The following is a 23,802-nucleotide window of genomic DNA, read 5'->3' as shown; positions in this document are numbered from 1 at the left end:
GAAGTTTCAAAAAGGTGCAAAACAAGAGCAAGGCCCAGAGATTATGGCCTGGAGAGATGCCGACGTTGAAGTCCTGGAGCAGAATGTGGCGGGGACACTGCCGCCTTTCCTGCTCATCTGGGGCAGAAAGGGGCATGTGTGTGGCCTGGGCCACAAAAGCATCTGCCAGGGAAGTGCTGTGGTGTTGGGCGAATCCAGACGAATTCATTCGGTTGCATTTTAGAATGAAAAGAATTTTTTCAAGTATTTTCAAGTAAGGGATACCTAATATCATGTGCTAAACAGAGAACCTGAACAAATGAAACTCCTGCTTATTTGATAAGTACTATGTAAAAGAGAATTTGGGGAGCGAATGCAGAGTTTTGAATTACAACTAGAAATGTTCATGAGATGCCCTATGGATGTTGAAAATGCTTCCAAACATGCTAAAGTTACTGTTAGTGGCAAATCGATGCCAATAAAATTATCAACCCTTAAAAAAATAAAATAAAGAAAATTAGCTTTGCGTTCCCATCAAGTGTCAAGGGGCTATTCATTCCTCACTTACATGCAACACCACGAGGAACACACATGTAGCTAAATCTCTGTGTTCACCCTTGATTGGTGGCTGTTCATTTCAAATGGCTTCTTGAGCCCCTAACGAGTGGCAAGCTTGCTGGGTCAGTCAGCTCATGGATTAAGCTCCTTGGACGGGACCTGAATTGAGCCAAGACAGATGAGGATGGGGGAAACTGGTTCTAGTCCTTTCTCCACCACTAATGCGCTGTATAGCTCCGAGCAAATGTCTTCACTCTTCATTTTCTGGCCTATACAGTTCTATGAACCAATAGGTCTTTGCCTCTTGGGAAGGCTAGACACACTCACTGGCAAATTAAATGACATACACATGGAAGCCATAAGCAACTCAATATTCTCCCATGTGCTCCAGTCAAACCAGACGTCAGGCTATGTCCACGAACATACTCTAAGGTGCACACCTCCATAGTTTCATTCTCACTGCTCCTTCCCTCGAGAATGAGTGCCCCTCGTTTCTGCCCACTGAAATCCTACTCGTCCTTTGAGATTTAATGACAACAACTACCTCTCCTCTGCAAGGCTGTTCCCACTCCTTCCACAGGAAGCCATCTTGCTTTCTTCCTCCACAGACATCCTGTGCCTTCAACTACAGCCACGGGGTGTGTTTTACAAGCTTCTTAGAGGCAGAGGCTGGACCTCATTCATCTCCACATCCCCTACAGGACCCAGCCCAGGAGGCTGCAAGTTATGGTGTAGCCAAATGTTTAAGGGACTAAAATTGGGATTTGGGCCTAGGCTTGGATGGAGTTTCAGGCTATTTCAGGCCCTGGAATGGGTGGGGTAATGAAGGGAATGCTGGGGCCAGGAGATAAAAGTCCTGAGCAGGAATGCAGCCTGGGCCTTCGTGGAAGGGCCTTTCTTCGCTCCTCCTGTCCCCGCCCCCACCCCAGCCTCCTCGCCCAGCCCGGCCCCTACAGGAGCAAGGAAACACTGTGCACTTGGGACCCTCCTCCATCAGACCCGAGGGGTAGCTGAGGACCCCCCGCTCCCCCCCACACCTTCCCTGGGCCCTGTCAAGAGGGCGGGGCCTGAGCACGTCTGTAGGAAATGGTTAGAGGGCCTGTGGAGTGAGGCCAGTGTCCAAGCTCCTGGATCCTGGCTTGGACCCCACTCTTGGTCGAGGTCTAAATGTTGTGTTGACCCTTTGTCTGACTCTGTTTGGAGTGTGGAGGTGGCATGAGCTCATGACAGGCTGAGAAGTCTTTCCTCACCGCTACAGAATGGGACAAATGCTGAGGGTGGGGAGGAGGGAGCTTAACTCTTTTCCTGGGAAAGAGGCCAGGCTTGCACAGCCCAAGGTGGAAGGTGCAACCCTCAGAAGGCTGCCCAGGCAGAACACCTATGTGTCGTGACACAGAAGGAGGTTTTTAAGGTCCAGACAGATGGGCACGAGGGGTGGCCTTAGGAACCCAGGTCTTCTGTAGGGAGGCCTAGGAGGATGAAATGGTTAATGGTTTGTTGAAAAACAGGGAGAGTCTCTCCTCCAGGGGCCCAGCTGGCTGCAAAGCCAGGAGCAGAGGCTCCAAGGGTGATGCAATGGGGCCCGCCCTGCACACCAGAGAGGGTGAGGAAGGCGGGTTCCCACCCAGCAGCAGCCTCCACACAACCAACAGCTAACCACTCTCTCCTCCAGTGCTAACAAACCAGCCACAGGTCAGGGCCTTTGGGGTGAAGGGGGCAAGACCCTGGCCACCTGAGGTTTGGGAAATTGCAGCTTCCGCCTGTCCCGCTCCATTCAGCCTGAGTGCCTTTCCAATCAAGGCAAATGCCTCTACTAGGGTATCTAACTGGCCTGACCAACCTCCTGTCTTTGCCAATTCCAGGACAGTTTCTAGTCCTAGGTGCAGGTGGCAGGCAGGGGGAGGAGAGGCTATACCTGTAAGAGGCACAGATAGGCAATGCAGCGCCTGATCTCGGCAAACTGGCACCTCCACCTCACCAGCCCACTCTCCATTATACCTGGGACAGGATATCTGCCAGGGAGACTGTATTCCAGAAGCTTCTAAAAGACTTTGGGCAGGGAGCGGGGAGGGAGTGGGGTGGACGGGGAGTTTGGGGTTGGTGGATGCAAACTATTACATCTAGAATGGATGGGCAATGGGGTCCTGCTGTACAGCACAGGGAACTGTATCCATTCTCTCGGGACATAGATGGAAGATAGTATGAAAAGAAAACAATATATATATACATCTGCATGACCGGGTCACTTTGCTGTACAGCGAAATTGAAGGAACACTGTAAATCAACTCTACTTTAATTTTTAAAAAAAATTTTAAGAGACTCAGAGCAACTCCAAGGGTTGGTAAGTCAGTCTGAACTCTGGGATGGATGGCTGTCCTTGTCCCCTCCCTGGGGTCTAGCACTGTCTCCGGGTAGACTTTACCTCTAGGAAGGACTCTGCCATGGTGGGGTACGTGGAGAGAGTAAGGAGGGTCCCTCTCTGAGAAGGTATTGGGAGGCCCAGCTTTTGTGACAAAGGCCTGCTATTGACTGTAAGCTCCATGAGGACAGGAACTGTATCTGCCTCGTTGCCTTTGGGTCCCTGGCACCTAGCAGAGCCAATGCTCAATAAATAACTAACTAGCAGAGGGATGGGCACAGGCTGAAGGCCAAAGCTGGTTTCACAATTTCTGGGGTCTGCTTTTTCGGTAAACTCTTCACAACAAACATACACACAAATACAGATGCAGAAAAGTACACAAAGTAGCACAAGAATCATCAGAACAGATTCCTTGAACATTGTTTACGCTTTCTGGACGGCTCCTTGGCCTTAATTTTACAGGCCGCAGCTTTGGAAATGGAAGAAAGATATATCAGGCTCTCTGGTCCAACTCAGAAAAAAGCATTTGAGGACATTTTGAGGGGCTGCTAGACACACAGTAGCCAGACCCCAGGCCAGGCAGGGCCGGGGAAGTGGCAGCTGCTCAGGGCTGGGGCAGGTCCAGTCCCCCTTTGCAAGGAAGTACAGTCCCGGGGTAAACAAGTACTCGGGACCAGCAATGACCATCCCTTTCTGTAGCAAGCAGGTTTCTGCTTATTCTTGTCCTTCTGGGAAGCAGGGCACGGGGCCAGTTCCAAATTTTCGACAACTCCTTTCGCCTCCAGATTTTTAGCCTGGATCCGCATCTTAGCAATTCACATTTGCACAATACTTGCAACTTGTTCAAAGCTCTTTTATATTTATTTATTTGTTTTTTGTCTTTTTGTTGTTGTTGTTGTTGCTATTTCTTGGGCCGCTCCCGCGGCATATGCAGGTTCCCAGGCTAGGGGTTGAATCGGAGCTGTAGCCACCGGCCTACGCCAGAGCCACAGCAACGTGGGATCCGAGCCGCGTCTGCGACCTACACCACAGCTCACGGCAATGCCGGATCGTTAACCCACTGAGCAAGGGCAGGGACCGAACCCGCAACCTCATGGTTCCTAGTCGGATTCGTTAACCACTGTGCCACGACGGGAACTCCAGAGCTCTTTTATATTTATTATTTTGTTGGACTGGATCGTCACAGCCCCAGATGGAGAGCTATCACTCTGTTTTGCATGAGGAAACAGAGGTCCAGCAAAACCCAGGATCCCAGCGGCCAAGGTGGTAGTAGAGCCTAGATGTGAGGCCACATTTCCCTCCGTCCAGATGCCCAGCTCCCCCGCACACCATGCAGCCTCCCCATGAGTCAGCCATAGTGAGTTCCAGGCACCAGACCTCACATGCCCTTACGGCCAAAATGTGCCCTCCCCCGGGCTCTGTTTCCAGCCAGGACAAGTGACCCCACGGCTTAACATTTTTGCTCCTTCTTTCCAGCAGGACTGGGTGCTGTGATCCAAGCTTGTCCGTTTTGCTTGAAAGCCACTCCCACTCTAATTCCTACCCGGACACACACTGTTTACACTGCACTGAGTTGGAAACAGCTCAAAGAACAATAGGGAAATAGTTAAGCAAACTCCTATGGCAACACAAGAGAACCCTTGGGAAGTGCTGACAATGACAAGTATGTAAACCATCTCTGTATGTGGTAATGTGTTTTTGAAATGAGCAATTGGACCAAAGCATGTCACAAAAAGACATGTACATACCGATGACAGGTATGCAAAAGTGAGCTTCTGCACACGGAGAAGAACTGCAAGGGAACTTAAAGAGACGGAAAGAGATTTTTACCTTCACGAGTTTTTCCTGCCTCTAAAGATTATGTTCAAAGTAATAATAAATAGTAACAAAATAAACATGATCATAATAAGCAGAGAAAGAGGAGTCTCTCTGGGCTCTTGGCCGTTGGGAGACTCTTCCAGACCGGGCTGGGACTACAGAGAGGGGAGGGAAAGAGGCTGGGAGTGGGGAGTCGGGAGGTGTGGGAAGCAGGAGCCGTGAGCCTGGGGAGACAGTGCCCAGAGCCACAGAGGTGCTGCTGGGAGTCCCTCGGGGCCAGCAGAGCAGGTTAGCCACCTGGTGTCCTGTTCCGGGGCAGCCTTTTTCGCATCAATTACTTTGTCAATGGTGCCTCCCAAGGTTGTGCAACATGGTAGCTCTGGGACGGAAAGAAGATGCGAAAGCGGAGCCTGGACCATGGAGGTGAAGGGGCTCCGGGGAGAGCACAGCCTTGCTCTGGAAGGGTGACAGGCCGGCAGGGAATAGGGCGTGTGAAAGGCTCCATCCTAGGCTCCCCTGAACCTCTGGGACAGTGCGCTACAGCGACATATCAAACACAACCTGTGTCAAGTTCACTCCTTATCTCGGCAGACCCTCCACCCAACCTGCTTCTCCTCCTCGTGCTCACCATCCCCAGGGACATCACTACCCCTCACCCAGGGCTCACCAGGCTCCACGGGATCTGGCTCCGGCTGCGGCTCTCACTCCACCCAGCTTTGCGCCCATGCCCCACCCACACTGAAATCTGTTCCCGTAATGTGCCAGGCTGTTGCACTGCCCTGCCTTTTCTCAGGCTATTCCTTCTGCCCGGGATCCCTTCCCTGCTTCGGCCAGTTGCTTATCTGTGGAGAGTCAGCTGCAGCAGCATCTTCTCTGGGGAAGCCTTTCCTGTGCACCCCCAGCTCCGCCCCAGCTTCACTCCCAGGCCAGGATCTTCACTTGACCCTGTAGTGCCAACACCTAGTGCTGTTCCAAGCACATCATCATCATTTGCTGTACACTTCAGGAATTTTTTAAAAAATGAATGCACATGGAGGGTAAGTTTGGGGTGGACAGAAGGGTGAATTTGACCAGCCCCAGCCCACATATGGTACCTTGGTGCTACTACATTCCTGCTGACAGCATCTCCTCTCCCTTCTCAGGCTACTCCTCTCTAGAATGAGGTCCCCTCTGGTCTCGAAGCCATTTGGAGACCTCCCCCCAGCACACACAAGAGGTTCACCTGTCCTTGGGTCTCCACTCGTCTCTAACCTGGGCTCTGGGTTGTGTCTCCCATCTGCGTACGTATGGCGCTCTGCAGGGGGGCGAGTCCTGACTCACCACCTGACTCAGCGAAGAGGCTCAGCTCAGATAGGTGGGGGTGGGGTGGGGGCGGGAGCCAGACCTGGGCCAGCCAGACCTGGCGTGGGTCGGAAGGTCATTTCTTTCATCCAAGAGAGGTCACGCCTGTAGCTGGGCCGTGTGGGGCCATCTAGGAGTGGGGGCGGGGGACCGTGCAGTGGTTCTCACCCACGATATGTCGTTCCCCCTCTCTGACTGGCTGAGCGCTTTGATCTCCAGCCACACAAGGCGGGTACGATGGCAGTCACCCATGTCCTCGGCAGGGCAGCAGGCTGGATTCCAGGAATGCCCTGGGCTCCGGCCTGACCTGAACCGTCTAGGCCTGCTGCCACCAGGACACCTTCCACCAGGACGGGGAGTGCCTCCCTCCCCAGGTCAGGCTCCCCAGCCTCCAATCTGGCCAAGTAAGTACCTTACTTACTCAGGTAAGTGAAGTCATACCTGCTGATCTCCTTTCGGCTCAGTCCTCAGGGGTTCTGCTTCTTCTAGGCCTGGCCCTGTGGTCACTGTCCTCGGTGGCGGCAGCAGCAGGCAATTCCGTGAGCCTAGTGTTAGGGAAAACCTGTCACTCTGGTTTGGGGGGAATAAAAGAGAGGCTGAACTCCAGTCCCCAGCAGTCTCACGGCAGAGCCAGGGGGATGAGAAAAAGTTCTCAGACAACAGGAGTTTTAAAATTCAAAGCCAAAGCCAAAGCCAGAAATACCTGTGCTTCCCCCACACACACCCCATCCCACCTTTTTTTTTTATTTGGACCACACCTGCAGCATATGGAAGTTCCCAGGCTAGGTAAGGGTTGAATGGGAGCTGCAGCTGCTGGCCACAGCCACAGCCACAGCCATACCAGATCTGAGCCATGTCAGGGATCAAACCCACATCCTCACAGACACTAGTCAGATTCTTAACCCGCTGTGCCACAACAGGAACTCCTTCTCTCTCTTTTTTTCAAATACGCTAACCTAAGTCACATGTTTTCCTATTCAGGGGATGTGGAATTTTCACCTCTGTTCCCACTGGCTCTGCCTCTGTTCTCTAAGCAGACAGCTCTGATCCCTGGGCTCTGACAACAGTTTGGGCAAACCCACAGGAGGAAAGCTACTTCAGGCCGTGGGTCCAAAGAGTCCTGGGTGGGCAGGTGTAGCTCTTGGCCCAGCCAGGAGAGAAGAAGAAAAATGGGAATCTGGCACCCTTACAGATAAATCTGGTGTTCTGTCCCCCCATCTGTTCATCCTTCCTGCTATAGGAATACCTCTGAGAGGGAAGTTGAGGGGCTTGAAAGAGTGAGCAGATGAGAGGACCCTAACGGTTTGAGATGAAGATCCACAGAAAGGCATCCTTCCAGGCACTTGCACAGCCTACTTCAAACAGACAGCCTTGTGGGGTTGGAACATGGGTTTCTCTGACTACGACTTCTGGGGCCCCAGAAGCAAGGATTTCACACTCTTCCTAAGCTTGAATATAAACCAGTGGGGGAAAACGTTGCTACAAATCACACCTTTTTCCTTGAAAGAGTTGACCTGGTGGGTAGGTTTCTGGATACAAGAAGGTTGGATGGGAGAATAGAGGAAAAACACCCTGGGAAGATTTGAATACTCATTCAGCTGGGCAGAGAGGAAGCTGGCTTCCCGGAGTCAGTTAAGGAGGGGAAGGCGGAATGGGAAGGGAGGAACAGGAGGGAGCAAGAGAGATGGCCACGGGCGAGGGAGCGGGGTGGGGGTGGGGGTGGGGGTGGGTTGACTAATGAGAAGTCCCAGGTGACAAGACAGCCAAAATAACTTTTCAGAACATTTCAGAAATGTGACTTCAAATTGTTTGTGGTGTGATGTCATCTTTCCCCTGTGGCCCACAAACCTTCATTAAAAGTTCTGCTACATGTTACAGCATTATTTTTGTGGTTGTTTTGGAATAGACGGGGCGGGGACGGGGTGTGAAAAGGAGAAAGAACTGTGTTCCACATCTGAATTGACGGCAGGAACTAAAGAAACAGCCACAAGACCAGAAGAGTGACTAAAACTTCAGATGAGGCAGAAACTAAAGCCAGAGGTAGCCTTGAAAATCTAAGTCCCCCCAATAATCCACAGAAATCCGGGGGCAAAGGGGGCGCACTGGACTTTCCACAGGACGTGGGAGTTTGAGCCAATGTCATCTGAATGTCAAAGGACAAGCTACCTCAGCTGACATTGCCTCACCAGCTGAACTAAGTCTTACAAAACATAAAACGTATTACACACAACGGTACTGTCCAGGGCCGTAGCACAGGGGTGGCACATAGTTGAGCCCAGGAAAAGCATGTGAATAGTTCATGAATGCCCTGGTGGTGCACTGGAAGCTGGTGAAGTGTAATGTTTGGGGCTGGGGGGCGGGGTGGCCAATGACGTCTCTTTCCCACCCCCACCTCTCCTACTCTCCAGCCCCTGACCCATAGCCCTATCCCATCAGCTCTGCCGTATGAAGGTAGTGAACTGAAGTTTGGCGCTGGCCGTCATCCTCTACATGGATTAAATCAAGGGCCACTGCAGCTGCTGACCCGAAGCACCCTCTGAGCGGAGCTCAGGGTGGAGATCAGGAGTGAGGCACTCTGGGAAAACTGGAAGAACAGGTCTTCAGATACATTATATTTAGGAGAAGATTTTATGTGCTTAATTCTTGCACCTCCTCGTATCTGGAAAAAAAACTCTAAAATCCTTCAGGGTGGTGTCTGCTCCTTGGGACTAGTAGTGACCTTCAAGAGGCCAGCAAGAAACTTGTGTAAATGTGTGTGCATGGCCGTATGCACCTCCCCCTTCACCTTAATTGCATATATCCTGCTATTCTCCCTTTCCCTTTCTGAAATACCACCCACCCCACGCCCCACCAGGCTGTACTTCAGTGGACAGAAGAGATGTCACAGTGACCTGTGAAGAATGCAGCCACCTCTAGTAGTCACCTCCAAGGGTGAGCTGGTGAGCCCCCAAGGGCTATGAAAACTCAGGATACTGGGCCCCTAAAGCTGAGGTGCATATCAAGGGCATGATTTCAGTGAGCCCAGACCACTTTTGTTCCTGCAATCTGCTCTTTGTAGCAAAAACTCCTATATATCTCACCTAGCTCCCCCCTCACCTCCTTAGAGCGGTTTCTCAGGGCTACCTGAGATGCTGTCCCCAGGGCTTACATCTGAATTTTGCCCCAAATAAAACTTAACTCTCAACTTTCAGGCTGAGCATTTTTTTTAAGTCGACAAGGTCTTGTAAACAAGCAAGGCCCAGGAGAGACCGGGGCAGGCGAGGTTACAAAGGGCGGTGAAGACACCACACTGCTCTGAGGACCCTTCTGGCCACCCTTAAAGTCTCAAAGTAGCAGCCCCTTGGAAAGGGGCTTGTGGTTCAAAGGGCCTGGGTGGGAGCAGAGAGTGAGTGGGCTACAGCTCGGGCCCCAGAAGTTTCCTAGGACTGGCTCTAGGCTGTGTACTGCAAGGCTCTGGTCCTTGCTCCCAAGCATCCCTCAGCCCTTCTGAGGCCTTGCCTGGAATCCCGCGCCCTCCAAAGACCCCGCCACACACACCCCGCCGCCACTTCCTCGGCATCCTTGCAGGAACCACGCGCCACTCACAGGGCGGATGGCGCCACCTGGCGACGCGAAGGGTCCAGCTCCCCGCAGAAGCTTCATCACCCGCGAGCTAGGAGGAAAGGGCTGGCTTCAGGCGGCCCAGTCCAAAGTGGTGACGTCATGACAGAGCGCCGTTTCTCCACGCCTCTCCCCCGCCCGCCTGGAGCTGCCAGTACCCGACGTGGCGTCACCGCCCTCTACCCTTACTTTGCGTGCGTAGTTGCGTGCGGCGGAGGTGGCGGCGCGGGCTGGTCGGAGCTCCGGGTTGCTGATTCTGGCGCTCCTGTGGCCGCCGTAGCAGTCCCGCTGCCTTGGACCGCCGAGCCGACGAGGCGCCGGCTCCAGCACCTCGGCACCGGCCGCAGCTCGGCGCGGGGCCCGGCGGGAGGGTGGGCGAGCGCGCGTCCGAGGGCGCCGCGCGGGCGGGCGGGCGGGCGGGCGCCTGTGAGGGAAAGAGGCGGGGGTGGTGGGGCAGCCGCGGGCCGGGCCGGCCGGGGGATGTCGATGCCTGACGCGATGCCGCTGCCCGGTGTCGGGGAGGAGCTGAAGCAGGCCAAGGAGATCGAGGACGCCGAGAAGTACTCCTTCATGGCCACCGTCACCAAGGCGCCCAAGAAGGTGCGGGGGCTCTGGGTGGCGGCGGGGGTACGGGCGGGGGCCTCGCGGAAGGGGCGCGAGCGAGCCCTGAGTCCGGGCTCCAGCAAGTTCGGGACTTCAGGGCGAGGTTTGAGGGACCCGGGACGGCGGAGGTCGTGTAAGGGGTGGCGGGTGAGCGGCCCCAGGCCTATCCCCAGCTGGAAAGGCCGCCCCTGACCTCACTTTCCTTTGTCCCTTGGCCCTAATCCTTCGGGATCTTTTCGAAACCCGGCAGGGCCAGGCCTTAAATTTGCGGCTGACTTTTCTTGGCTGAAGGGCCTCGGAGACGGGACTGGGAGGGGGTGAACCAATTCAGTTGACCCCGGTGACCAGCCCCAGGGGATGAGGGTGTACGGGAAATCTCCCGTCAAGTGAGTGGGTAAATCTGATAGTGTTTCTTTGGGCAAATCTTTGGGAGCTGTGGTCGGTTTATCCAACAACTACGTGTGATCTTGGAGGCAAGATGAAAAAATGCGTGGAGCTAGCTCTTGTATGCAGGTGAAAACCTTGAGGGCAACATGAAATTGAAAACTTTGATCTTCATCTTCTGTGGTCATCGAGTTGCTTCGACATATGTAAGAAATTAACATTTGGAGGTTGGTGACAGACACTGTCATGGATACAGGTTGATCGTAGAGTCATGCCCATAGATCACTGAGACATCCCTAAAGAAAGGAGCCTGGGTGGGTTGGAGGGGTGGGAGGTAAGGAACGATTGCTCATTCTTAACTGCACTTAGGAGGCAGAACAAGTTTAGTTTGTTGTGCTGTGGGTTGAGCTCTAAGGACGTCTTTCGCATTCTCTTTTCATGGAAGATTAAATGGCAACCTTTGGAGGTTTGAATCTAACCAACTCTCTGAGCGGCTAAATTAGGATCCCTAGTACTTTCTGAGCATTGCTGCCGAATACACCTTGACCTTCTGCATACCTGGCACGCAGTTAACCCTAGACCAGAGAACCTTTGCAGAGAGGTGACCTTTCTGAAACCAGTAAAAACCTGAATAGACATTTCTCTCCTGTATAAAGACAGAGTTTCAAGGCTATCTCTGCCTGCACTGTCTGATGGGAAGCACTGTTTGTATAAGCTGCACAAAGCAGAGTTCACAGGAATAGTTACAGTCCTTCAGGATGAACGAGTTAAGCTGTCATAAGTGGGAGAGATGATTTTTTTTTAAAGAAACTAATCTACTACTCCAGAAATCAAATGCAAGATTGAAAAGACAGGGTACCATTGTGTGGTTTAGCTCTGTCTCCCCATAAAATTTAGATTTTACCAATAGAATGCCTTCAGAAGTGTTGTGCAAGGTCCCTTGATTCTAGTCTGATTAACCCGATTTGTAGTGCTCTCAGTTCAGCTGACTGCTTTGTTGGGGCAGTACCTCTGGTAATCTGCACTATTTGGAGACAAAGTCACAGTCTTTAAAAGCAGAATGCTTAAGGATAATACCTGTGATGAGTTAGGGTAGAGAATGGGAAAGCTTTTGTACCCTGATTCCCTAAACTCTGCCTCTCCCCTTTAGTCCATTGTCTTTTGTTTAGTTGCTTCAGGGATTAAATGTCTTTATTCTCACTTGTCTTTATTTTGGTAAGGCTCTATTCTTTCAAATGCCACTATTAATAATACAAAGTTTGTATTGTAGGAATTCCCGTCGTGGCGCAGTGGTTAATGAATCCAACTAGGAACCATGAGGTTGCGGGTTTGATCCCTGGCCTTGCTCAGTGGGTTAAGGATCTGGTGTTGCCGTGAGCTGTGGTGTAGGTTGCAGACATGGGTCGGATCCTGCGTTGCTATGGCTCTGGTGTAGGCCGGCGGCTACAGCTCCGATTAGACCCCTAGCCTCAGAACCTCCATATGCCTTGGGAATGGCCCTAGAAAAGGCAAAAAGACCAAAAAAAAAAAAATTGTGTTGTAGATTACAAACTCTGTAAAGTCAGGGACTCATGGTCATGATTGTATTCATAGTGCCTAGCTAGCTCTGTACCCAGCATATTGTAGGTACTCAAATAGTAATTGCCCACCTGGCTAACTAGTAACTGAGATATCTGTATGGCTGCATGTCAAGAATAAATGTTCCTTTTCTTCCCAGTTGGAATACTGCTCCTGTGTATTATTGTCAGGCCAAGTGCTAATGATTTTAGAGATTCCTATTCCATTAGCTAAAAGGAGCAGGAACATGGGAAGACCCTGTTGTAAGTTTCCACTTGCTGGTAATTCCCCCCCCCCCATGTTTCTTATTAACCTTGTTCTTTCTGAGCTTTGTTAGTTTAGTGTTTATACAGCACTTTGTATTAAAGTGCTTTATGATGACTAATTACCCTTCCCTTAGTGATAAGAGGCATTGATTTAGTTAATGAGTTGGTCGAGGACTAGTCAAGGTCACATAGCAAGTCCTGATTGATCCATTTTTTCATAACTTTAGCTGAATCGGACATTATGGCATAAGTCACTTTTGTATCTCTGCCATGTGTTGATAATGTGAGAAAACATGAGCAAAGTAAGAGAAAAAAATTTATCTTGGCCACGTATTGAATGATGTGAGAACAAGGCCTCTTCAAATGGTGCCATCAGTCGCCTGTGAGGACTCTAGCGTGGCTCTAGGCCAAGTAATCCTGGGATCATCCCAATCCCTGAAGCCCCTCAGGGAATGAGGACATTTCTGGTGCCAGCCAGAGGCTATAGGTTACTTCAGAGTGACCTCAGAACATGGTCCCCAGTCAGATCAGATTCCAGTGTAACTTGTGACGTTTCATTCACTTTGGGGAAGAGTGGATCTCCTTCAATTAAAAGTGTAGGCACCAGGATTCTTCAGTTGTAATCATAACTTACTCATTTTTGTATGCCCCAGGGGGTCTACCATAGTACTGTGTGGATCATAGGGCTTGTTGGTTTGATTTAAGGCCTGATTCAGGTGTCCAAAAGGCAGCTAAATGGGTACCACCCATTAGCAAGTGAGCCTCTGTGCCTCCATTTCCTCATCTGCCAAGTGCTTTTTGTTTGGAGCGGATGGAGATAGGCATGTATTGGGAACTAGAAGGAAGGGAGAAAAAATATTGTTAATCCTGAAGGCTAAGACAGTTGATGAGGCTGATCGTCACATGCAGCTCTAAGCGTCCTAGGAGCCAGAGGCTAAAAGGAATCACAGAATTATAGTCTCATTAGCAGATATGAGAAATAATACATACCAGTTCCCCAGGGAACTGGGACTTTTACTAACACTGAGTTCTAAATTTTCATGGGACAGTATTAAGAGCTATAGTAAGGGGAGTTACTATTATGGACTAGTATCCATGAGGATGCAGGTTCAATCCCTAGTCTCGCTCAGTGTGTTAAGGATCTGGTGTTGCTGTGAACTGTGGTGTAGGTCACAGATGAAGCTCTGAGCCTGTGTTGCTGTGGCTGTGATGTGTAGGCCTGCAGCTGTAGCTCTGATTCATCCCCTAGCCTGGGAACCTACATGCACTGAAGGTGCAGCCCTAAAAGGAAAAAGAAAAATAATAGAATAGTGTGATTCTTGTGTTAAGACTAGTTCAAGACTGCCACTGGTGACTTCAGGTGGTGTCACCAGGAAAATCTGGGAGAGAAAGGAGTATTTCAGTTGTAAGGACAGTGTACTACAGCTGAAGAGGTCTTTATGTAATCTTGGCAGGTATCAGTCCAACCAAATAGGTCAACTAGCTCCCCATCATCACTGGGCATTTATCTGTCTTTTTCTGCTACTTTGTGTTGCAGTGGTGATATTTGTCCTTGAGCCTTTGGCAATTGACACTGTATCCAGTTGTTTTTTTTGTTTTTTCTCACAGAGTAAACCCAAATCTCCGACTTGATGAACTCTCCTAACACAGATGTGTTTCTCTGGAAGGCCTGTCAGAGTGTCTGCACCAAACATTTGGGAGTGATACGTTAGGCATTTGACCCAGGATCTAAGCACTCAGCCTTTACCACCAGCACAATAGGGGAGAGGAGAGAAGAACACAAAGGAACTACTTGAGCTTGTAGGGTATTCTTTGTAGCATGTATCTGAATAAAGCAGATAGAGCATGAATTTATCAGAAGGGTCAGCTGAGACTTAGGAAGCATATCAAGTAGAATCCCAATGAGTAATACTTGGATGTAACCTGCTGGATAGAATCCAGGGTGGTCCTCTTCTTAGCAGGAGAGCGGATGATTCTTGGTGCAGTTTTATAGAATTTATACCTATACCTCTTAGATTCATTGAGAAGTGAATTGATGGGTTGACATTGCCTATCTTCTCCACATCATTAGTATCTTTTACTTCTCTTTAGAGCAGTTACTGTCTTAGTGCCGGTCTTTGATCAGGAGTCACAGGTGTAAGAAGATACTATCTTTTTTTTAGATTTCTCTACAGATACTGACTACCTCTGTTTTTCTTATTTGATTCAGTTAGGTAGACTCTAGTTTCTGTATTACTTTAAGTTCCTTTAGATTTTTGGCTCTGTTCGTTGTCTGGATCCCTTGCTGGCAAGATTACAGATGTGTACCTTTTATTTCATCAGGAGGGTATCATTTGGATCCAGTGAGTGTGTTACCAAATATAATATCCTTGTAAAGTTGTTTATAAAAGATATTTTGATACATAGGCTCAAATGAAGCATATAGATCTTTAGTTGCCTATGACTCCTAAAAGTTTTAACTCTGCTACCTCAAGTAGTTATACTCTGTAAACAAGCACTTTAATGCCTTCTTGGGGTTGTTATTTAAATGAACTAGCCAGTAAAGGAGAATCATATATACCTATCTGTTTCTCAAGTTTGGAAATTTGAATGTTAAAATTTTGTAAAGGTCCATTCTTATTATACTGAGGATAATAATTCAGAATACATCACATTGCGGGGGAGGTCAGAAGCATCTCCATTATACATAAACAGAAGTGCATGTGCATAGACCAGGGGTTTTTCCTAAAATCCAAAAATCCAGATTTAAAGACGGGTTCTTACACAAATTTTCCTTCCAGCTCTTATCAACACTTGCATATGTTGCATATGGTAAGCAGTGAAAAATTCACATCGAATGGTGAATTCTGTTCTGATTCCGTATTTCCCTTTGACTCTTTCAGATAGCTCTCTTACTGTCCCACTGTGGATTGACTGTTCATAAGACCTCTTTACTTTCCTTCTTTTTATTCTTAAAACTGAGTCCTGTATACAATGTAAATTAAGCGCTTCTTTTTTTTTTTTTTTTTTTTGTCTTTTTGCCATTTCTTGGGCCGCTCCTGCAGCATATGGAGGTTCCCAGGCTAGGGGTTGAATCGGAGCTGGAGCCACCAGCCTACGCCAGAGCCACAGCAGCGCGGGATCCGAGCCGCGTCTGCAACCTACACCACAGCTCACGGCAACGCCGGATCGTTAACCCACTGAGCAAGGGCAGGGACCGAACCCGCAACCTCATGGTTCCTAGTCAGATTCGTTAACCACTGCGCCACGACGGGAACTCCTCGCTTCAATTTTGAAATGAGCTTTACCTTCGGTCTTTAGCATCTCAGAGTTATGTGACCTTTGGACAATCTGTGTGACTTAACCTGTCCGTGCCTCTATTTTTCTTCATCTGTGAAATGAGGAGTAATGATAGTACTACAGAATCATTAATGGGATTCACATTTAGTAAATACTGGTTAGCGTATTTATTCTTTTAGAACAAGAGTGACCATATGTCCTGGTTTGGCTGATAAAGTTCAGGTTTATTCCTATTATCCCAGCATGCTATTCAGTGAGTGCCTCCTTATACTCTGAAAAGTACCCTGCTTTATTTGGAATTTCAAAATATTCCTGAAGATTCAAAACAAAGATTTTTCTATTGAAATAGCTTTTTAACAGGAATAAATTTTCTCCAGACAAAAAGATTATTTTACGTAGAGCTTCTACCTACTGAACACTAGAATATTTGTTGATTTCCAGGAGGTACACAGACAATGGGAGGGCTTATAGCTTGTGATGGAGATGAGGTATGCTCCACCTGACCACTCCCCTACCTCATTCCCCAAACCATACAGTGTACCATAGAATGCACGTGTCTATCACCTAGCTGAATCCAGTTTATTTCCTCAACGTGCAGTAGTTTGGGTGTCTGCCCAAACTAGAATCCTTGAATCACATGTAACAATTCCAAAGGCTCTTCTGAGCTGTGACCTTGCCTTTGTATACAGTCACCTTCAGGTCCCATCCCTGTGCACTCCAACTCCCTCCCTCAGGTACTGTTTCTGCTCTCAACAGCTTGTTCCTAATTATGTGTAACTGATTTTTCTCCTGCAGAAATGTGTGGCCTTTGCTCCACAGTAATTACAAAACGAAGGTGGAGCACCCCTTGCCACTGTTGACACAGTGGTTTCGTCTTTGTCCCTATCTCTGTTCAGTTTTTCTAAAGGCTTCAGTCAGGTGCCTTAATCTCAGAATGTATATATCTTGAATGAGTCTGCTTAGCAGTAGACAGTGGGGCTTAATCATTTACTACCCAAACAGGGCACAGAGTGTAGTGAAAGGTAGTATTTGGAATGCTGCGTAGAGATTAGGAAAGGACTTTGAGAGAACCATATATTTAGGACTGTCCAAGCATGTTCGGGCTTTCGTCTTGAAAGCCCCAATGCCTCAGCTCTTGTGCCTCCGTACTTAACTTCTAGAGCTTGATGGGCTTAAAGTGTTCTCCTTTACCAGCCCAAACCAGTTCAGTTCTTTTAAAATGAACACCCTGTTCTTAATTGCGTGCTAGCAGTGAGGTTTAAACAGGAGGGGTTGGGGACTGCTCACTGTTCCGTGCTGTTCATCTTGGACCTTCCTCGGGCTTAGTTCTTTACAGTCGGAGGAATTGCCCAACTAGAGCAAGGACTGTTGTTTATATATTTTCCTCTTCCTTCTCAAACCTGCGTGTGTACAGTGTTACCAGTGGACTCCCACTGCGCCTTTGTGCTCAGGTGCCAAGGAAAATGCTGACGTGCTGATCCACAGTGTGTGTGGCCCTGTGAGCTAGATGGTGAATTGGTGAGAAGCCAAAGGCCTGCAGCAAATGAGTGTAACTATGTTTCATTCGTGTTGGCTCCTTAATGAAGCTGTTCATATCACTGTATTTTGAGCAATGTCAGAATTTTGAAAGTTCTGTTTTTAATAAATGGTTCCAACTCTTCTGACACTTATTAATTGTATTATGGTGAACCTTGGAGCACAGGTTTCCTTGAGCATAATGGGAATTACTTTATCCTTTACCCCAGACTGGCTTGACTTCAAATCAAAGTATTTGGGCTCTGCCCTATTCCCATTATGGTTTTAGGATTCCTGAAGTCAAAAAAGAGACCTATCAGGCAAGTTAGTGGGAAAGATTCTACTCTGCCCTCTTTGGCCACCCCTTCCTTGTTTCCTCCTTCAAAGGCTTTGAGGAAAATCTTTTTGGGCTCTCGTGACAGCTTTATTTTGGAGATTTAGAAAAGAGCTGTTCTCCTTGAATTCTCAAAGTGCACCCTCCTGTGTCTGTTTCCAACTTCAGAGAAGAGGTGAGTAAGTAGACAAATCTGTGTGGAAGGTAAAGAACTTAAATAGAGTCCTCCTTTGCCAGTTCGAGGGCGTGCTCCTGAGATTAGAGACTGGGTTAGAGACTCTAGAACAATGGTTCTTAATCTTTTGAGTCACAGATCCCTTTAAAAATCTTATAAAAATCACAGTTCTTGCATTAGCAAAATTTAGGAACACAAAAACTTACTACACTTCCAAAGGATTTTTGGAACTCCCTGAAACTCGTCTATAGGTCCTGGCTGATTTAGAAGGACAGGCCTCTAAAAACCCTGATTTAGAAGGACAGGCCTCTAAGCCGTAGTATCAGCTGAGATTAAGTTTCCAGCTTGCAGCCTGTCCTTGGAACAAAGCTGAGGTTGTTGGTGTTCTTTGTCACCCTCCTCTTTGGGCTGCTCTTCAGCTTCCCAAGAGACTCATTATCAATGCCTTGAGGGTTCAGCTCAGAAACTTACACATTCTGAAACAGGCATTTCAGCAACTTTTGGGGGGTTTTGTACCGTCTTGACCTACTACCCTTCATTTGAACTGTTGATGCCCCTAAAGCCCCAGAGTTGATTCCATAGGAGTGTTTCAAATAAGGGGCTCACCTACTAGACTGAGTATCAAAACTGAGCAAGATAATTTGCCTGTGTCTCTCAAAAATAGATTTGACTTCAGTGTAGTACTTCTCAGACTTTTCAGGATTGACTTGATAATATCTGAATCTTTTCATTTGATTTCTCTAGACCAAATATATTAAGGGCAAGGACCATATCTCATACATATGTATAGTACATAGGACCTAGCACATAATACTGTCAATAATTATGTATTGAGTAAACTATTGTGAGATGATTATCCCTAGGAGAAAGTAACTTGGACTCTCTCAGTGGCTTTGGCTCACTTTCCCCTTCATTTGGCCCGGGTTGTGTTTTTAACTTAGCCTGCTCCCTGGTGGGTGATGATGGAGTACCCAGAACTGCAGGTGAGAAATTGATGAGAATTTCTGACAGCTTAGTAGATCCCTTTATAATGCCAGAATTAGGAGGTTAGAGAGAAGACTTGAAAATACATGGCCTCTAGCATCTTAGCGCAATAGCATGAGAACCATAAGGCAGTAGGCTAGAAGCTTAGAGGAGTCCTTAGCCGTGATGGGGAAGGTAATTTGAACTTCCCACCAAGTTTTAAACCCTTAGCATTAGGGGAGTTCCCCTTGTGGCTCAGCAGTAACAAACCCAACTAGTATCTGTGAGGATGGTAGTTCAATCCCTGGCCTTGCTCAGTGGGTTAAGATCCAGCGTTGCTGTAAGCTGTGGTGTGGGTCACAGCTGCAGCTCTGATTGAGTGTGGCTCTGGCTGTGGCAGCTGAGGCTCTGATTGGATGCCTAGCCTGGGACCGTTCATATGCCTCAGGTTCAGCCCTAAAAAGCAAAAAGGAAAAAAAAAATTTTTTTAATTAAATTTAAAAAAATAAACTCTTAGCAATTAGGGACACTGCCCAAAGTTGAAACTGGTATTCTGGTTTACTCTTGATACAAGCCTACTCTTAGGGTGTTAGAGGTTTCATAGCCGGCAATGAGTGGAACAGCTTCATTTTGCAGTCTATGTTGGAATCCTAAGAGTGATAAACAACAGCTCTGCCCCACAATGCTGAGCAAACTTCTGATTCTTCTCATTCTGCCTCTTCCGGCTGCCCCTTTCGCACCAAAGGCTGAGCTCAATGCAGTGCTCAAAAGCTGTATGTGCCCTTTGTCTTTGAAACACACCTTTTTCAGAGTCACCGTCTTCTGGGAACTGGGCCAGTGCTTGCCCTAATCAGGAGCTCAGGCTTTAGTTGCCACTGAGAATTCTGTGCGGGTTGTTTCCCTAAAGTCTATAACTAAGGCAGGATTCAGGACAATGGGAAACCTCCAGGATTTTGCAGCTTCAGAAGTAGAAATCTGGGATTTGTAGAGGTGGCAGATGTGTTCAGTTGTTCTGGTAATGAATTCATTTTCCTATGGATGGCCAGGTGGCATCCAGCTTCTCATTCAGTACTTGAGTTTTTAGTGTCCCAAGCACCAGACCTCTTTGCAAGCAAGACATGAAGGTTCTCCATGTTCAGCTCCTGGGGAGAATAGCCCAGCTGGCTTGTCATCCTGGACTAGATGAATTGTGAATGTTAATTATACTGATCAATACAGTGGCCTTGGTAACAGACTTGTAGCTGCTCTAGAATCTGTTTACTTCAGGTTTCTAACAGAAAAGAGACCAAGCTGGTTGGGAACATGGTGTTCTAATTGTAATAGACTGTATTGTGAGTCCAAGGCAAGTGCGTACTTTAGGCGGACTGACCCTATGGCACCCTTTCCCCAGGAGTCTCAGAGGGAAACCTTACTCGGGGGCGGTTTCTGTTCTTATTTGCCAGCTGAGGATGAACTGAGGTTGGCAAAGGCTGGGTTTTTAGTGTGGTGAGGTAAAGGACGTCCAAAGATCCTAAAGGCTCGAAGGAGAGCACCGTGTTGGGAGGCAGCTCATTTCTCTGCCTGGTTTGTAATTAGGAGTGGAGAGTTGATGGGATTAGTCAACCCTTACCTTCAGGAGAAGGAACCCCTCCTATTTGGGGAGTAGAGGGTTCAGAATTCTACACATTCTTTTCTGACTCCACAGGGAGGGGATTAGCTGAGCACTGGGCATGTTTGGAATGAGAGCACCTTGCCAATTTTTACTGAATTTGGACCAACCCATTGTAAAAATACAGGCTCTCTTTTTTTTTCCTTTTTTTTTTTTTGTCTTTGCCATTTCTTAGGCCGCTCCCGTGGCATATGGAGGTTCCCAGGCTAGGGGTCTAATTGGAGCTGTAGCTGCCAGCCTACTCCAGGGCCACAGCAATGCAAGATCTGAGCTACATCTGCGACCTACACCACAGCTCACGGCAACGCCTGATCCTTGACTCACTGAGCAAGGCCAGGGATCGAACCCGCAGCCTCATGGTTCCTAGTCGGATTCGTTAACCACTGCGCCACAACAGGAACTCCCAGGCTCTCTTCTTTAGGCAGGCTTTTTGTCATGGTCTGAACCCTTGTGGATCCATCTCATGGATTGTTTGTAGCTGACAGCTGGAGTTGGTATTAAAGGCAGATTTTCTCCTTCCTTGGCCTTATTTATCTCTGAACAAGACTGTCCAACTCATTTGTTCCCTGTGTTCCTTGAGTCATTTTATTAACAGCCTGGTAAACTCCATGTGCTTGTGTTTGCTTTTTCAGATCCTGCTTACATTGTCTCAGATCAGTCTTCTCCTGGAGTGGAAAAGGAATGAAAGTCACCTAGGGAGCTTCTTCAGAATATTACCGTGGCAGAATGGGGAGGGGTCAAGAGTAAGGGGCAGGTGGAGAATGAGATGGTATGTGTCTTTCGGAACAGCTTCTTCAGCTAAACTTGAGAGATCCCAGATTTAGAACCACTCTTTTAGATTATCTAGCAAGGCTAGCCAAAATTGTTGTGAAACCTGATATTGGGATGGAAGTGCAGCTACCACCTATCTTGGATGACTTTAGCCGTGAGGGAAATCTTGTGCCCCATGTTAGAGGTCCTGAAAATAGTCTGTGCTTGCTCGTCTCTTCCAAGGAATGCAGAAATAACCAGAACCATGCAGGCCCATCAGCTCAGGATTGAGCACCTACTGGGTCCCCAGACCTGTGCTGGCTACTTAGGATACATCAGTGAACAAAACAAAGGTCCATATCTATCCTGTGAGGTTTACATTCTTGCAAAGTTAGTATTTGGGTCATATAAGTCTCGTCTAGTGGTTCCAACCATCTAGGGTTTGGAGCCCTATTAGAGCTGCGCTTATCTTCCAGAAAAATCACATACACACATACCACTTTGCATGTACAGGGAAGTTGGCAGCCTAAAGCTCATCCATGGACTCCAGGCTAAAAATCTAGAAAACTTGCCTGGAATTGAGAATGTGGTGATTAGAATAAAGCAAGGCCATGAATTTGAGTGTTTGAGGATATTATCTCCTAGCCAGACTGAGTTGTAGTTTCTTCGTCTTTAATGCCAAGGCGATTTGCAAAGAACTCGGAGGGTGTCTCTAAAAAAAAGTAAATATAAAGAATGGCTATGGCTAGACCTCCGCTAAACCAAGAGCATTTCTCTAGCCTGTGTTCTCTTTGAGATGCTAAGAATGATTTTGACTCTCTGTCCCCATGCCCATGTCTTGTTTCTGGTTGGTTGAGCTTCTTGGACTCAGTAAATTAAAAATCAGGTCATATGAGGATTTCCTTAACATGATAATTTTTATATTGTGAATTCCTGGACTAAGAGTGATAGTAAAATTATAAAGATCATGAAAGGACATTTTAGTGAAATTCTGGCTTCAAAACAGAAAATCGCAGGAGTTAATTGAGGGGCTAAAGAAATAGCCAAAGAGTAAAGATTGGAGAAAGATGATAGGAAAAAAAGGAGCACAGAGCTCAGGAAGACAGGGGCCTGGAATCTGATCTTGAGTGTAACCACAGGCCAAGACCTCTTTCAGGTGGTCTTTACGGGGTTATTCTTGTTTCTTTGTCTGAGATCTAAGGGGAACTTTCCAGAGCCACACTGAAGGATTGCTGAACAAGGTTGTATTCAAGGCCTTCTGGGCCAAACTTCTATAAATTCAAAGCCCATTAGAGAACAGAGCTCACAGTCCTCTCCAGAGGAGTCAGGAGGCTCTAGATGATTCCAGTTGTAACTGCTCCTCAGCATAATGGAAAAACTGTTCTGCTGTGAAACCTTACAACCTGCTGTTAATATAAAGACATCTCATTGTTTGCTCAGTGATGCATTAAAGCCCAAGCTACATAATCTAGGGGAATAGAATCATACCACCAATTATCTTTATTTCCTATCTTTAAAATGATCAAAGGAATTTCAGACCATGCTTCCTGAGACTGTTTAGATTTGTTTTGAGGTTCTATTCCGCTTTTGAAGCTATATAGTTAAAACCTGCTAGTCAGTTTTTGGGGAAGTTTTATTTTTTAAAAACAGTATAGCCAAAATTTTTTTTATTCATTAAACGAGTACTTTAAATAATGTCTGCCATGGATATGAAACTAAGATTCAGGGAGTTCCCGACGTGGTGCAGTGGTTAACGAGTCCGACTAGGAACCATGAGGTTTCGAGTTCAGTCCCTGCCCTTGCTCAGTGGGTTAACGATCCGGCGTTGCCGTGAGCTGTGGTGTAGGTCGCAGACGCGGCTCGGATCCTGCGTTGCTGTGGCTCTGGCGTAGGCTGGCAGCTACAGCTCCGATTAGACCCCTAGCCTGGGAACCTCCCATATGCCGCGGGAGTGGCCCAAGAAATGGCAAAAAGACAAGAAAGAAAGAAAGAAACTAAGATTCAGTAATCACATACCGCGTCACTTAAATCCAAGAATACCTCAGTAAAATTAATGACCTTCCAAGAACTTTTTTTAGTCATAGTAGAGTCTGAGAAGTGCCGGAAGGTGGGAAGGCATCAATGACAAAATGTATCTTTATCTAAAAATGTAACTTGGGGTCCCCAAATTTATTGCAACTTGTTTTGAATTGGGAAAATCCAACCTCACTAGATCTTTCAGACATAAGATGCAAGGTAACTTGAAGTGGGTTTTGGTTGGGTAATACACCACACATTGGAGAGGAACCTTGTAGAATGTTCTAATTATACTAAGTGTTAGTACAGACAGAAAAGAAGTTCCCTCATCACCATTCTGCACAGGATAAAAAATAAACTCTCATAAAAAAGCTCATTTGGAATTCCCATCATAGCTTAGTGGAAATGAATCTGACTAGTATCCATAAGGATGCAGGTTCAATCTCTGGCCTCGCTCAGTGGGTTAAGGATCCAACGTTGCCTTGAGCTGTGGGGTAGGTCGAAGATGCAGCTCAGATCTGGTGTTGCTATGGCTGTGGTGTAGGCCAGTGGCTATGGCTCCGATTCAACCCCTAGCCTGGGACCCTCTATATGCCATGGGTGAGGCCCTAAAAAAAGAGACCAAAAAAAAAATTTTTTTTTTTTTAATATATTCTC

At 47.7% G+C, this 23,802-nt stretch overlaps 1 protein-coding gene across 1 annotated transcript in view; it reads left to right on the top strand.

Moving 5' to 3' along the window:
• The first annotated feature begins 10,074 nt into the window (after positions 1–10,074).
• Positions 10,075–23,802, top strand: part of AHCYL1 (adenosylhomocysteinase like 1) — a 37,861-nt gene continuing 24,133 nt past the window's right edge. The window contains 1 exon segment of the mRNA XM_047785081.1: positions 10,075–10,255. Within this exon segment, the coding sequence (XP_047641037.1) occupies positions 10,136–10,255 (120 nt within the window). The 5' untranslated portion in view covers positions 10,075–10,135.

Source organism: Phacochoerus africanus, chromosome 6, assembly GCF_016906955.1.
Source record: "Phacochoerus africanus isolate WHEZ1 chromosome 6, ROS_Pafr_v1, whole genome shotgun sequence".
Taxonomy (NCBI): domain Eukaryota; kingdom Metazoa; phylum Chordata; class Mammalia; order Artiodactyla; family Suidae; genus Phacochoerus; species Phacochoerus africanus.
The sequence above is the reverse complement of the archived record's forward strand: the minus strand, read 5'-3'. Positions and strand labels throughout refer to the sequence as shown.